Source organism: Motacilla alba, chromosome 3 (genome assembly GCF_015832195.1).
Source record: "Motacilla alba alba isolate MOTALB_02 chromosome 3, Motacilla_alba_V1.0_pri, whole genome shotgun sequence".
NCBI lineage: Eukaryota > Metazoa > Chordata > Aves > Passeriformes > Motacillidae > Motacilla > Motacilla alba.
In genome coordinates, this window is record NC_052018.1 from 39,891,070 (window position 1) to 39,905,525 (window position 14,456).

The 14,456-nt window shown below is 37.5% G+C and overlaps 1 protein-coding gene across 2 annotated transcripts in view; it reads right to left on the reverse strand.

The window, feature by feature from the left end:
- MMS22L (MMS22 like, DNA repair protein) overlaps positions 1-14,456 on the reverse strand; it is an 89,062-nt gene that overhangs the window by 16,372 nt on the left and 58,234 nt on the right. For both annotated transcript variants that reach the window (XM_038133081.1, XM_038133080.1), the window contains exons 15-19: positions 8,573-8,763; positions 6,033-6,183; positions 3,147-3,289; positions 2,235-2,377; positions 1,928-2,087 (exon numbers count right to left, since the gene is read on the reverse strand). In XM_038133081.1, the coding sequence (XP_037989009.1) occupies positions 1,928-2,087; positions 2,235-2,377; positions 3,147-3,289; positions 6,033-6,183; positions 8,573-8,763 (788 nt within the window). The remainder of the gene's footprint in view (positions 1-1,927; positions 2,088-2,234; positions 2,378-3,146; positions 3,290-6,032; positions 6,184-8,572; positions 8,764-14,456) is intronic.

Consider the following 14,456-nt stretch of genomic DNA (forward strand, 5'->3'; position numbering starts at 1 on the left):
ACAATGATCAATCATAGAGAAAGAGAACGATCACCTAACAATACTTCTAATAATGTTGTCTAAGCTTCCTGCTTTGAAAGAAACATGGTCATTCCAGCTCAGAGTACTCCTTCTATTATCGCTGCCATGATGTATGGGACAGTACAAGACACAATCCTTCTACAGACAGGAGGTGTTTAGTTTGTTTGCTAAGTTTTGTGCTTTGTTCTTATAATTTAACAAGCCCGCAGAATGTGAAGCAGTGATCAAACTACATTTGAATTTTTTTTTCATTTTAAACCTTCTTTATGTTTCCTTAAATAAAAAAAAGACATTTTCTTGCACACAACAGCATGACTGAAGATTAATTGTTTCCTACTGCTAAGAACAAAAAGGACAATACCAATCTAAAAAGGAAAATAACAATCTAAAATTACTTTCCAAGGCTCCAACCCACATTTGGGTATTTAAAAATGTTTAATTTTATGTACATCCTGTGTAATGAAGTATGCTGATCCCACAATATAAAAATTGAGTATTTTAAAAAACTCTCATTCCAGTACGTTTGGTGCACCTTCTGCATCTTGGTCATGCTTTCCCCATGCTCCTTAGAATCATGATGTAAACTGTGCATGCATGCAAATCATTATCTCTGTTTCAAGATACATAAGGTTTACTCTGTTTTTAAAGGTAAGTGGGTCAGACTTGCACATTCATTGATAATTTAAAGCACTCTTCTTTTTCCACCCTATCAGTGGTTCCACATTTAATGAACAAATGCTAGAACTGCATTTTAGTAAAGTACAGAGTGCTTGTCAGAGGAGTTCCAAAAAAGAAGAGAAGTACATACCTAAGCCAATTTGGCCACTAACATAACTCCACTACATACCATGCAGCCTGTCATAATACTGCTTATCACAAAATACCCTCAGATGAAAGGGAACCACAAGGATAACCAAGTCCAACTCCCAGCCATGCACGGGACACCCACCAAAAGTCCCATCATGTGCCCGAGAGTGTTGTCCAAAGACTTTTTGAACTCTCAGGCTGGTGCCATGACCACTTCCCTGGGGAGCCTGTTCCAGTGCCCAATCCCCCTCTGGGTGAAAAACCTTTTCCTAAACTCACTAAAACCATAGTTTTAAACTCTACCTTACCCCTCGACATTGGCCCTAACAAAATCTGCCTACAGTTTGCTGAATTCTATGACTCCTTGGCTGCACTTCCACTTCTACCATAACTACACAGTGATTGAAAAAACCCATTCAAATGAGTGACTACTACAGTGTTTTGTTTGGTGAGTCAGGCTATGCCCCACAGCCTGGATACCTAACACCAAAGCTGCATGTTGTCTCAATCCACATGGCTCTAAACTTGGAATTCTTTCAGAAGGGTGTACACCAACTTGTATGTTCTACAGGAAGACCTCAGAGCTCATTACTTCTGTTTAAAATGAGTAGGCAGAGGAAGGAAACAATAAGAGACCTCATACAAAAATATCTCATGACCCTCTCTGGGAAGAGCAGATCCACTGTGGGTATAAATTGCTCTAACTTCAGGAACTGCTATGACTTATGACAATCCTCACTATAGCTAAAGAGCCAGAAACCAGCTCTTGTCATTGTTTCTGGGTTTGTTTAGGTAGAACAGGTGGTTTTCAGTAATGAAAGATGCAAAAATATCTTACTTTTGAAAATACTGATTTGCAGGGGTAATTGAAAAAAACCCCATAAGCAAAAACCACAAGGAGGTTAGACATCAGGATCTAGAAAAAATCTGGGAAAAAAAAATCGAACTGCAGCATCTTGGTGACTTCCTTTTTTTGAATGTTAAATAGTACAGAGCAAATATACATCTGGATAGTATAGAGGAGAAAGAAGTTATATAAATTTATTTTACTGATTCTTTAAAACTATTTCCTAAAAGATAAGAGGGATAAAATAATTACCTATGATCCAGTATGTAAGCTGCAGACCTTCTGGAGGTCCTTTTGCCTTCAGATAGGGTTTTACGTACTTTAACACATCACCCAAATACTCCAGAGTCTTTGCTACCATGGCAGATTTCTCAGGGAGTGTTTGAAGACCACTGTAGGTTCTACCAACAGCCTGAGAAAAGAAAAACATTGAAATAAATATAAATCAGTCTCTCATGAGACTTGTGTGAGTAATTCCTTTTCCAGCACTGGAAATATGACACATAGTCTCTTCACTGAAATTGTCCTATAAAACTAACACGGGGTAGATGTACAGTACCTTAATGAACTGGACAAGAGCATTTTTTGGGTCTTGCTTGAAAACTGACTGTCCAACATTAGCCGTCAAAAGAATGTTTTCTACTTCTGAGAGTTTAAAAATCAGTCTTGTCATTTCCGTCAGCTGCTCCATGTAGGCTTTTCCTGATTATTACAAGAGAGCACATCAGTAAATACAGTATACAGTTATGCTTTTAGATTTAATTTAGTCCCAAAATCATGAAGTGAAGCATTATTTTAAAATATTAAAAACACAAGTACTTGGCAACCAATTGCATCTCTCCAGATAAATAAAACAATTCCTAATCAGTTATTTTTCTACTATAATTTATTAGACAATACAGAGTTTTAAGTATGGCTAACCAAGCTGATGGGTTTCTTCTTTTTTTCAAAATCTGCAAAATGTGTATGAGAAATAGTGACCGGAAGACGTGTTCTACAGATAATTAGAACTACAGTGGTTCTAGAAGAAGGGATGAAGTATTGCTCTAAGAAAGCAAAGTATCCAGTGTAAAAAGGGGGAGAATTAATTGCAGCTAGATTCCTCCACCCCTCCCTTTTTTTTTTCTTTTAGGCCATTCACAGCATGATTTCTGACTATTTACTTCAGATTTTCACTTTTTTTAGAGCAGTTTCTCCATGGGGGAAAAATAACTTGTCTCCTTGGGAGCAAGTTTTTATTCTTTGCTTCCAAGGAAACAAGCTCTTTTATCTTTGTTTGTGATAAATTTGTCATATGCAGAGCAGGCAAACTATCAATAAATAGCACAAGCAGTGTAAAGAAACACATTTTGTAATTAGGTAAAAGTAAAGGAATACAAACAAAAATACATTTTGTAATTAGCTGAAAATGTTTGCCAGCTTTGCAATATAGCCCCGTTACTGCAAACATGAGGGAAATGTGAGCACTTACCAACTGTTCTCTCAGCATCTGTCTTGGCCAAGGCGCCACTCGGTTGATCGAGGAACATTTGCAAAATGCAGCGCAACCATGAACGTACTGTCAAAGCTTCGTAGGATGTATAGCCCATGCTAGAAAAAGCTTCACACAGTGAACTGCGTAGGGGGAAGAGAAAGAAAAAAGGTACAGAGATCTAATAAAAGTAGGCAGAAAGGTGACAGAGTGTCTCATTTGGCTGTAGATTCATATACACTCGTGTATATATGTTTTGGCTACAAAAAAACAGAGGGAGGAAAATTCACACAATGGGAAATGCCTTACTGTAAAAATGGATGATTTGACTGTATTATCTAAACTGACAATGTACAATGCTGGAAATAGTTTATCTGAATCAGCTTGGAACTTCATATTGACACTGCTCATGCTGCTCCAGCCTTTATAAAGCCAGCCCAGGTATCCCACGCTACTCTGAAGTCTGCTTAGTTCTAACTACATTAAAGATGGAGGAGAGGAGGTCTGCTTTAGCAAATAAAGATATGTCACCTTCAAAACAGATGCAAAAGGGAAACATAAAAGGACACCTTGGAGATGAGAGAGAAAACTGCTGTACTTGGCAGAACGCTTACAGACATATTCATTTAGGTATGTATACATACACAAGTATGTCCATTCCCACATAAAAATGCTATATATGCTTTCAAACACTTGCTACCATTCTACCAGTCAGGTGTCAGACCAGAGTCACTCAATGTACAGTCCCTGTACTCTACTGCTCTGTATTCCCAAAGTTTTATTTGCCTCACCACCATGAGTAGCTGCTGCAGTCATTTTTCCCAAGCATATCAACCTGGCATCATTAATTCTGGAGAAACTCCTTGCTAAAAGACAGCAGGTGTGTGCTGCACTCTATTCCCAATTATTATCAAATGAGGTATATGTGTGCTTCAGGTCAGGGATATTTCTTGAAAATAGTTACACCTTTTATATGAGAGACTTCCTCCCTGGTCAGTCCTAGATACTTCAACTCTAATGAAAAAGGCTTGTACTCTTTCTTGATATGTGTACATGTAAATCTACCTATTTTCTACTCATTTTTTACTAATGCTTACAACAGAATGTCAACAAAGGTCCAGATGGAAACCAAACTGGATTCTACCTCTCACTAAACAACATTAATGAAGTTGAGGGGTTTTTCTGCTTCATTTACTTAAAACCAGCAATATCTGTTGTGTATATTTTGTCTGAACATCCCTGCTGAAGTACTATTAACAAAATAAGTAAGGAGACCAAATGAAAGCAAATAAAATAAAAAATTAACACTGAATTCCAGGACCAAAAGAGAACAAACAGGTTGCCTATGGACTAAATGCTACTTGCAGTATCACGTAAAGAAGTTCAGTCTCGTGTAATCTTGATGTACATAGCTAATCTACTTGGTCCCAAAGGCTGACAAAACCACTTTCTGTTGTAGTCTCACTGTTGTTTCTCTTGCTTACTGGTAGGTGGGCCACTTAGGCATCTTCCTAGAACTAGAAAGGAATATGCTCCTAATCCTTAAAAAGGAACAATAACTACCTGCTGGAAGCACGGCAGGTGGTCCTTTTAAAATAGTGAGCTTATTCACATGCTCAAAGTTAGTTTGGAGAGGTTATAACACTATCATGCACTACACAACATGGATCTGGAGAGGAAAGGTTAGGCTCTATTGCAGAAGAAATTCCAAAGCTCATGGGTATGTTGCCAGAGCTTGCAGAGTATAGCAGTATTGGAAACAAAAGAATATTTTTACTTCTTAACTGAGAATGTTTGATGGGAAAATTACCAGAGTACAGTAACTATGAAGTATTAAGACCACAGCACTTAGATACTTTGATAACTTTTGCTATAAAACTGTGTAAGGTAAATAAGTACATGAATCATGCTAAAAAAAAGTGCTTTCAAAACAACAGTGACACCTCTATATTCTACTAAAAATCTTACCTTAGGTACTCACTGTCCTGTCACAAGGAAGCTGAGCCAGGATAACAATGTATCTATTACACATTGTTAACAATATGTCAGGTGCTTAATGAATATTGGTGACAAATACTTAAGTAACTGCTTTCAAGCACCGACTTGAGTGAAGAGAATTGGAAATTAAACTAAGAGCTAAATAATACCAAAATTCAAGTTTAGGAATCAAAATTTTTTCTTGACCTTACCCAAAGGGCAACAAATTTCAAAATTATAAAATTCAAATTATAAAAGGAATTTAATTCAACTCTTATTTCATTCAGCACATGCTAGGTATCTGCAACTTTGAATCAAACTCACTCTATAAAAACCATAGAAGAGAAATTTAGCAGAGGATTGAACACTCCTTTCCCAAGCTCCAAACTGACACACAAGGAACTAAATTCAACCTTTTCTAACACCTCCCTACAAGAAGGCCATAGCCTCATCTTTGTCAATCACACTTAAATAATCTTTACCATGTCCTGATTTACAGTTACTGTCCTTAGTACACTATGTACCCTAAAAATGTGCAACATTTTTCACTTTCAAATACAGTCCAACACAGAAATATTCCCTCTTTCTCTCTCCTTTCTCACCTCCCCTGCTTCCAAAACCTGATTCAGAAGCGGGCAAGGCAGGCAAAAAAAAAAAAGCACACAACAAAAACAACCACCACCCATGCATCTTAGGTTCACAGAGACTTACTTAGTGAAAATAAAATTTCTCAGATATATAAAAATATGACTGGATTGTCCTGGGCAATCTGCACTAGCTGATCCTCTTTGAGAAGATGCAAAGAATCTGGACTATTTTAATGAAACATTACAGTCTGAAGCAAGATTTCCCTCAAGCCTAATGAGGGATGAAAAGGTACTGGAAGAACAAATAGTCACAACTTTTCACCTGTTTTCAATTAGATGACTTAAATATCTTGACACCAGCTGAGGCCACACCATGTCATCCCACCCAAACAGCCGCATCATTGACAGAACAGGCTGTGGCTGCAGATCTGACAGGGCTTTGCTGGGTATATCCAAAGCTAAGAGAGTAAAACCTGTTTTTAAAGAGAGAAAAACATGGCACCATTTTAATAATTTCTCAGTATAATCCCCATTCCACAAAGAGTACTGAAAATTAATTACAGTTACTAATGCGAGTCTGGAAGTACCAGAAATCTCAATTAAAACTAGGCAACTGTTCTAACAGTGATTGTTTGTATCCACATTAAAAATGTAGTCTCTGTCCCAAGCAGTTTGTAAATCATCAAGACACATGTGTGGCAAAGGAGGAAAAATGGATCCTAACACATGCAATTTTAAATAGATTCACAAAACCACAGTTTATAAATCCTGAAGGCATAGTTTTACCACCTCTGCAATGTCTTAAAACCTGCTTTTTCATCTTCTTGACTTCCTTTTCTTACCTCCATCCACTATATCTTGCCCTGTACACTTAAGTATTACTGTGCTTTACAGGATTGAGTTTTATTTATTTGTTTTGTTGTTTTTACACACTTCTCACAGTGAAAAACTGTATCTGGAAAGAATTCACTCAGTAAAAGCTGGTACCTCTCTATTGTCAGAAGACTTTCATGTATCAAAAGTTACCGTATAAATAAAGCACTACAGAAAAAATTTACTCTTGCAAAGGATCTCCATGTAACTGCTGCAGATCTAGAAACTGGGGCAGTACTCTGTGCAGAATTTTCCTAATGAAGCATAACCTTTTGCCGTTTCTGTAAAGTCTACTGTAGATTCTGTATCCAACAGTATCAGAATAAAAAATATAATGCATTATTAATACTGCAAATGACAAATGCATAAAACCTCAGAAACTAGATGTAGTCTTAAATGCTGAGCAGTTATTGGGTTACAGGAAATTCAAAACATCAATGAGTCAGGACAACTGACTTTGGAGGGCAATGAAAAAGGGGCTCCCAAATTCTCCAATTCAAATAAATATAAACCTGCATGAATTGACAAACTGACTTTAAATTAGACAGAAAAGGCTAGTTTTCAGAAACAACAATAAAATTGTTTTAATTAACAGACAACCTTTAGCCATGAAGGACTTCCCATTTCTTTATGAGCCTCAGAATAAACAATAGGGTCATACAGAGTCCCTACTCTTCCTTAGGTGAGGAAACAATTTGTGCCACCCTTCTTCCAGATTATCACCTCATTTCTGCAGCATCAGCCATAAGAGAGCTGGGGAGAAATGGGAGGCAGAACAGTGCTGAGAGGCCCAGGCTGTTTGCCTGGCAGGGGGAGCAGGAGAGCTGTGCCAGCTGCTCTCTCTCTCCTCTGGGCTGCAACCTTAAGGCAAGAAGCTCAAACAGCATGGGAAAGGTTTGCCTGTCTCTGTAGTGCTACATAACACATCTCTATAAAGCAGGTCACAAATGCACTTCCCTCCTTCTCAGAGGAGTTTATAATAGCTTGCTGCTCTTGCTATTTCACTGTGCCAATATAAAATAGAGAAAAATCTATGTCACTGTAGGAAATGAATGAAAGTTTTGACATTAATAACCTTCTCCTTTGATTTGTATTGCTGTTTCTCACACGTTTCAGCAGTGTGAGACCACTACTGTTGCACACTGCCTCTTTCATTAATGCTGCCTCCTAACTACCACAGAGCTGCTTCAAATGAAGGGTCTTTAGGCTTTTCTATTACCAGCCCAGTACTCCTGAGCTTGTAACTTTATCTAATTCATATCATGATGGGAAAAAATATTTTATGTTTCACTCTTCTAAATTTTAGTTAACTGGATACAAGATTTCATTGTAACTGCAGAATGCCATGTTAGCTACTCATGTGAAAGATCAAACGGGGATATCTTTCTATTCACTGCCAAACTGACTCGTTGCATGTGGAGTTCACACTCATATGGAATGCTGTACTTCAAGATTAAAAGCCTTCAGTGTAAAGCAAGGCAACTAATTAGAATGAATCATGAAATAGTTTTATGACCAAAAACATAACGGTTTGTCAAAAAGCAACAGTCAACTCACTAACCTTTTAAAACTTGCTTTCAAAAGAAAAATATTTTAGAAAATTTACTTTGAATCTCAACCATTATGAATAGTTCAACACAAATAAACTTCTACAAAAACAAGAAAATTTTGAATACAGTGAAAAACAGTATCCTTATTTATACTGTATAACATTTGCATGTTGATTATAATCTGTGTCTAGTCGTGAAAAAGAAGTCAGGTTTGTGTAGCTTCAAACCTCTTCGGCATTCTCAATGTGTTTATACCCTATTAAGGAATTCAACACTACAATACTTCCTTCTGTCAAAACATTTAGCACAGATTCTACTTTTTTCATTTATATACACTTAAGTTATTAAATGAAAGGAGAAATATCCCAAAGTACAAACTCCTTGAAAGTTTGTGACCCAGAGAACAGCACCAAATCCAGTAGGCAGGGTCACTGCTAACCTGCAGCTGTATCAGCAAGCTGTGGGGAAGGTGGCGTCTGTGACATTCTCTGGCTCTTCAAGTAGGGAAAGAAATTTCTCCAGAGAGCACTGGCGACAGCAAGGTGGTGCTCTTTAGCCGCTAATGGAAGCTGTGCGTCTGGGGCTGTGCTTCCCAGTTGAGGTCCCTGGCTTACACGTTCGTGCACGCTCCTAGGGAGAAACAAAAACAATGTTTACGTACAATAAATGAAAAATTCACATCTTTTTAATCTGCATTTACAGCTACTTTAAACCGTAGAGTCTGAGAACTGAAGGATCATTTTGAGCAATTAAAACCTTTATGCAAAGACATTATGCATACCAGTTATTTGATGGATGAATGATGGCATATTAAGCACCATAAAGTTAATGTTAATTACTAATGTCAACCATTAATTATATGCTTTTTAATATGTCAGATCAAAATGAGAAATTGGCAGCTTTAAAATTAATATCTGCATTTTGCAACTGTTAGCATGACAAGCAAGTCTGCTTCCAATCCAAAGGCAGGTGCTTCTTTAAAATTTTTGTCACTAGGATTTTTAGGATTGAGTTGTGTACAGAAAATAATAGCAAATGATTTTGATCAATTGTAAAGCTTCCTTCTGAAATCTACTTCTCACTTGTACAATCTCACTAGGTACGAGTTTAGATAAAAGATTCATTTTATCCTGATGCACTGCAGACAATTAGGTTTGACAGCAATGCCCACAGCTTTGTTAGTACAGTAAAGACAAAAGTTACCACTACACATAACTCCCATCTCTTCCTCAGACAATGTGGCATGAATTCAATAACACACTCAATTTTCTTTGATTCTTCTAGTACCATTCCTGCTACTTAATCTAATTTGGAAGTTGTGACTTTCTAGAGGTTTAATAGAGATATGTCTGCAGGGAATCAATGTTCTCTGAGAAATGGGGGGGGGGCGAAACAACACATTAATAAATTTGTCGGGTAGAGCAGGATAGGAGGCATTACAGTAGCGGGCTGATCAACTAAATAACATGCTTATTAAAAACAATCTGTAGGAACGCACTATCATTCCTGTTCCTATTTATCTTCTGGTCAACCCAATTGAGATTGTGCATTAAAGCACAAGCAGCATTATTACATTTGCTTTATTAAATTCTATAAACAGCACTGTAAAGTCAGAGTCAAGATATTTATAAGATAATGGCAAACTGCAGAGGCATTGAGAATTGCCTTAACATTAACATTTCTAGACTACAATGTTTTTTGCTTAACTGCCATTCTCACAATAGCAACTGTTTCACAAAAATCTTCCCCTAGATCTTTATTTTATGCTTACCCTAATTTGAAATAAACCAAAACAAAAATAGAAAAAATCCAGCTCCTAGTTCCCTTCTGGGAATAGAGGAAAATTATGAAAGAATTACACAACTCACAGCACTCATTAGGACATCTGAAATGGAATAATTTTAAATAAAGAGTAGGTTGGCTGCAAGGCCTTCCCGTACTATGGTTGATATTAGAAGCGCATCTCATTATATCAAATTAGTATCCAAAAATTCTGCCCAACACATAATTTAAAACATAAAACATACTGGCTGTCAAAGGTAACGATACCTTATGCCTGCCTGCAGGCATTCATTAGTTTCAATAGGACAGACAGAGAGAATTGAGTACCAGCTACTTTTCGAATGGCTACATTTAACAGACAAGGAAAGGTATGCAGCATTAGGAGGAATCAAGGATTTCTTTGAGAGATGGCATGAGTCCAAACACAGGAGTAGAAGCCAGGAATTCTAAACCCAACATTTATTCCCTCTGTGGCTTCACATAAATCATACAGCCTTTGTTAGCCTCAGTTTCCCAGCCATGATATTTGGATAGTGAGACAGCTTACCCTTTAAGGATGCTGTGAAAACAATCAATGCTTAGAAACTGAGGATTATATTCAGTATGTCAGTTGGTATTCCTATTTACAAGGCATATTCTCCAAGTCAACATGAACTGAAATAGAAGCAAGATTAGCATAAAGAGTCAAGCAACACTTCTTTGGGAGCATCCCCTTATGAAAAAAAGGACAAAGAAAAGGATGTAGAAACAGTGAGATCTAGAGGTCAAATGATGACAAGGTAAAAGCAAGGCTAAAGACAAAAGTTAAAAAAATTATTTTTGACTATTGCAAAAAGAAAAAGTTTAACAGTAAAAACAAAGGGCTTTTCTGTTCTTTTTTGTTAGGAAAGGAAACATGATGCCTCATAATGCAGAGAATATAACTTCTGGGACCAAATTCTTCCCTACTTACACCCAGATTACACTGTAAAACTGCACAAAGACCTTTTTCTCTCCTCTAAATTGCCTCTCCAAAGACGGTTGCCTTGCATCTCCTTTAGCCATCTATGCAAAGTAGAAGGTGTACAGACTTCCAAAGTAAGGTAATATATCTCTGTGTCAGTGGAAGGGCAACACGTACAAATCAGTATTTATGTTTATTCATAGTAACCTACACAAATGCTGGCAATAAGGTAAATGCTTGGAATAGATGGGGCATCAATATATGCTGCAGCTGAAGTAACCAGCTACTTCTACAAACTAGCACATTTTTTAACTCTACTAAAATATGAATAAATGCAATTTTACTTTTTATTCAGGTTTCTACTTTTTTCTAACACTAGACAAGCATACCATCCAACATTATTCAATTTCTAAAACTTTATACATTTAATTTTCTATTCTGCTGAGAACTCTGGAACCACCAGTTGCCTTATTATATTATTATATAATAACTTGGTGTGGTTTTTACTTCTTTGACATAATGAATTTTCTATTTCTTTAAAAAATATGTGTTTTGTTGTTTTGGTTTTTTTTTATTTTGACATCAGATCAAATAAACCCTGGGTTTATTAAAGAAGGGAATGCTTGTGAAAGGTTTGTGCTGGATGTGTAGGTATAATAGTAGCATACAGGATTACTTTCTATATCCTACACCTAGGGTACAGAATTGCAGCCATTTATCTGGATACAGATACTGTAATCATAAAATATGCCCTTGCAAGCCTGCATTACTAAAACAGAGCCAAACTTTAGGTCAAGCCAGAAGAGTAAAACACAAAACTCATCAGCCTGCCTATATAATGGAAACTTCCAAGTTACTACTAGTCTATAATCTGCACTGGATGCATAATAGCATCCAGACTTAATGCAATGTCATTTAATTTGATCTACAAGGGTTCAGAACTCCCCGACATGAGAGAAGGGCTCTCTCCTACCAGCATTGCCAGGAGCTACCACCCTCAGGGTCTCACGGGCTATGAATACAGACATTGGTTTCTTCAGACAGTATTCCCAGCTCCTCGACTCCCAGTCCAAGGCAGGCCAGCCACAGCATCAACAAATCTCAGCTGTCCAGTACAGCCAAGATTAAACTCAAGTAAGGACCTGAATGACCTTTTGATGTTGAAACAAATTAATAATTAAAACCCACCACCTGAAGGACCAACACACTTGGATAAAACTAGTGAGATTGGGAAGAGATATATGAGATATATGAGAGATATATATAATATATATATGTATGTATCATATATATATAAGATATAAGAGATCTATGAGTATTTACTAAAATGGTGAATGGTTTTTATGCATAGAATTTTAACTACAGTCATCAGTTATTTCCAGAAAATCTCAGGCAAAGTGAAAGGAAGCAAAGCACCATGCCAATCAGATTCAAAGAGAGGTAGTGCTTTGTGCCCTTGTCAAATCAACGGAACTTGCACAATATTTAAGTTTTGAGATTTTCCTTCCAAACATTCTCCCTCTTTTACATAATTCAGATTATCAACACAGTTCATGGAATCATAGAATTGTTTCAGTTGGCTGGGACATTAAAGATGACCTATTTCCTACACCCCTCCATGGACAGAGATAGCTCCCACTAGACAAGGTTGCCCAAAGCCCCATCCAACTTGGCCTTGAATACTTGTGGGGCATGCACAACTTTTCCAGTCAATCTTTTTTAGTGTCTCACCACCCTCACAGTTAAGAATTTTTTTCCTAATATGTAACTTAAATCTCCCCTCTTTCAGTTTGTATCCATTCCTCCTTGTCACATCACAACAGTTCCTGATGCAGAGTCCCTCTTTGGTTTCCCTGTCAGCCGTTTCAGATACTGGAAGGTTGCCATGAGGTCTCCAAACAACCTTCTTTTCTCCAGGCTGAACAGCCCCAACTTTCTCAGCCTTTGGAGGGGAGGTGCTCCAGTACTCTTGTCAACTTTGTGGCCTCCTCTGCCCTTGCTCCCACAGGTCAGTATCTATTCTCTGTTCAAGTCCCCAGATGATGCCACGATTGACAGCTCAACCAGGGTATGGGGATGGCCTGGGGGTGGAGCTGGGCACTGCTTCACCTTTTGCAAAGTCTGGCCTGCCCCTTCCACCAGACATAGACACTGGGATTCCAAGGTTTTTCAAGACAAAAAACATCCAGTCTCAGACAAACAGTACACTCAGCTTTTAGCAATCAAACAATATTTAGCAAACAACATTTCAGAATTACTTAAAAACTACTCATTCAATTTCACTTTCTTCAAATGCCATAAAACATCAATACTTCTTTAATACCTCTACTGACTTCTTCCTATCATACCACCAGAATTGCCATTTACAGTGACCAGAATTGCAAGCAAGGTTTCAGCAGAAGCCACACACATTTCCAGTAACTAAATCTATCCAAAATTAAGCTAAAAAAGTTCCTTGTGTGCCCTCCATACAACTTTGAAAATCCAGTATGAGTATTCAACTAGTTCACTACTATGTCATTTAATTACATGTTATAGAAAATTGCAACTATAGGACCTATTTCATCGATGCCTATGGATAACAACTCTCATGTTAAAAAATTAACTGCTCAACTACTTAGTAATTTGCTCACAGGCATTTATTTTTTGTCTGTGCTTCAAATATGCAGTTAACACCAAATACATGTAACATTTTCTGAATCACAACCTCTTCCAATACCATAAAATATCATACAAAGTGTAATGGAAAACACACTTTTAGAGTGAGTTAAATACTTTTGTACAGGATTTTTTAAAACATAAAAAAAAACTAGTTTCAGTCTGAACTGTAGTACTGGCACTCAAAAAGGCAAAACCAAAATGGTTGCATCTAGGTTCAAGTCTGCTTTCAATGCAGTATCATAGTACTGTGCCAAGATACAAGTAACAAACTGTAGGATACTACCTCTTACAAATGCAGATTCATGCAAAAGAAATGGATCTGGATTCACAGAAAAGGCATACTAACTGCATGGTGGTGCAGCTCAGAGAGTGGTGGCAAATCACAGATGTGGGTTTCAGGCATCTCATGATAAAGGCTTTTGGCTTTCTTTTCACTGGTGAATGATTGTGACCACCAGACCTAATGTGTGAAAAGGTGAACCTCCTTTCTCTTGGCCCCAGTTATGAATGCAGGTGTGCCAAGTGGCAGAGCTCCGCACTGAACTCCTGGTTATCAGCATGTTTAGTGAGGGCACTGACAGCATGCTTACAAGAATTTTAAGTGCTAAAACATCTACTTTATGGCCTCAAAGTGCCTAAGCTGGATGCTAAACAGCTAAGGCCTATGAAAACAGCCTTAATGTCTCTGGGCACGTGTTTTGGTACCTAGGGAAGTTGGGTGCTTAAAACAGAGTCCTCTACACACTGTCAGACACTTCCATATTCAGTCTGTTTCAGTGAGACATGCATGAAGGAAAGTGACTAAATTCTACCCAAGTCTGATTCAAACACCCAAGCCTTCTTTTAAATCTGTTTCTAAGCTCTCTGGGATACAGTTTATTTTTTATATCCTTTTATATAGCACCCAGTATATTGAGACTGGTACGACTGCAGTAGG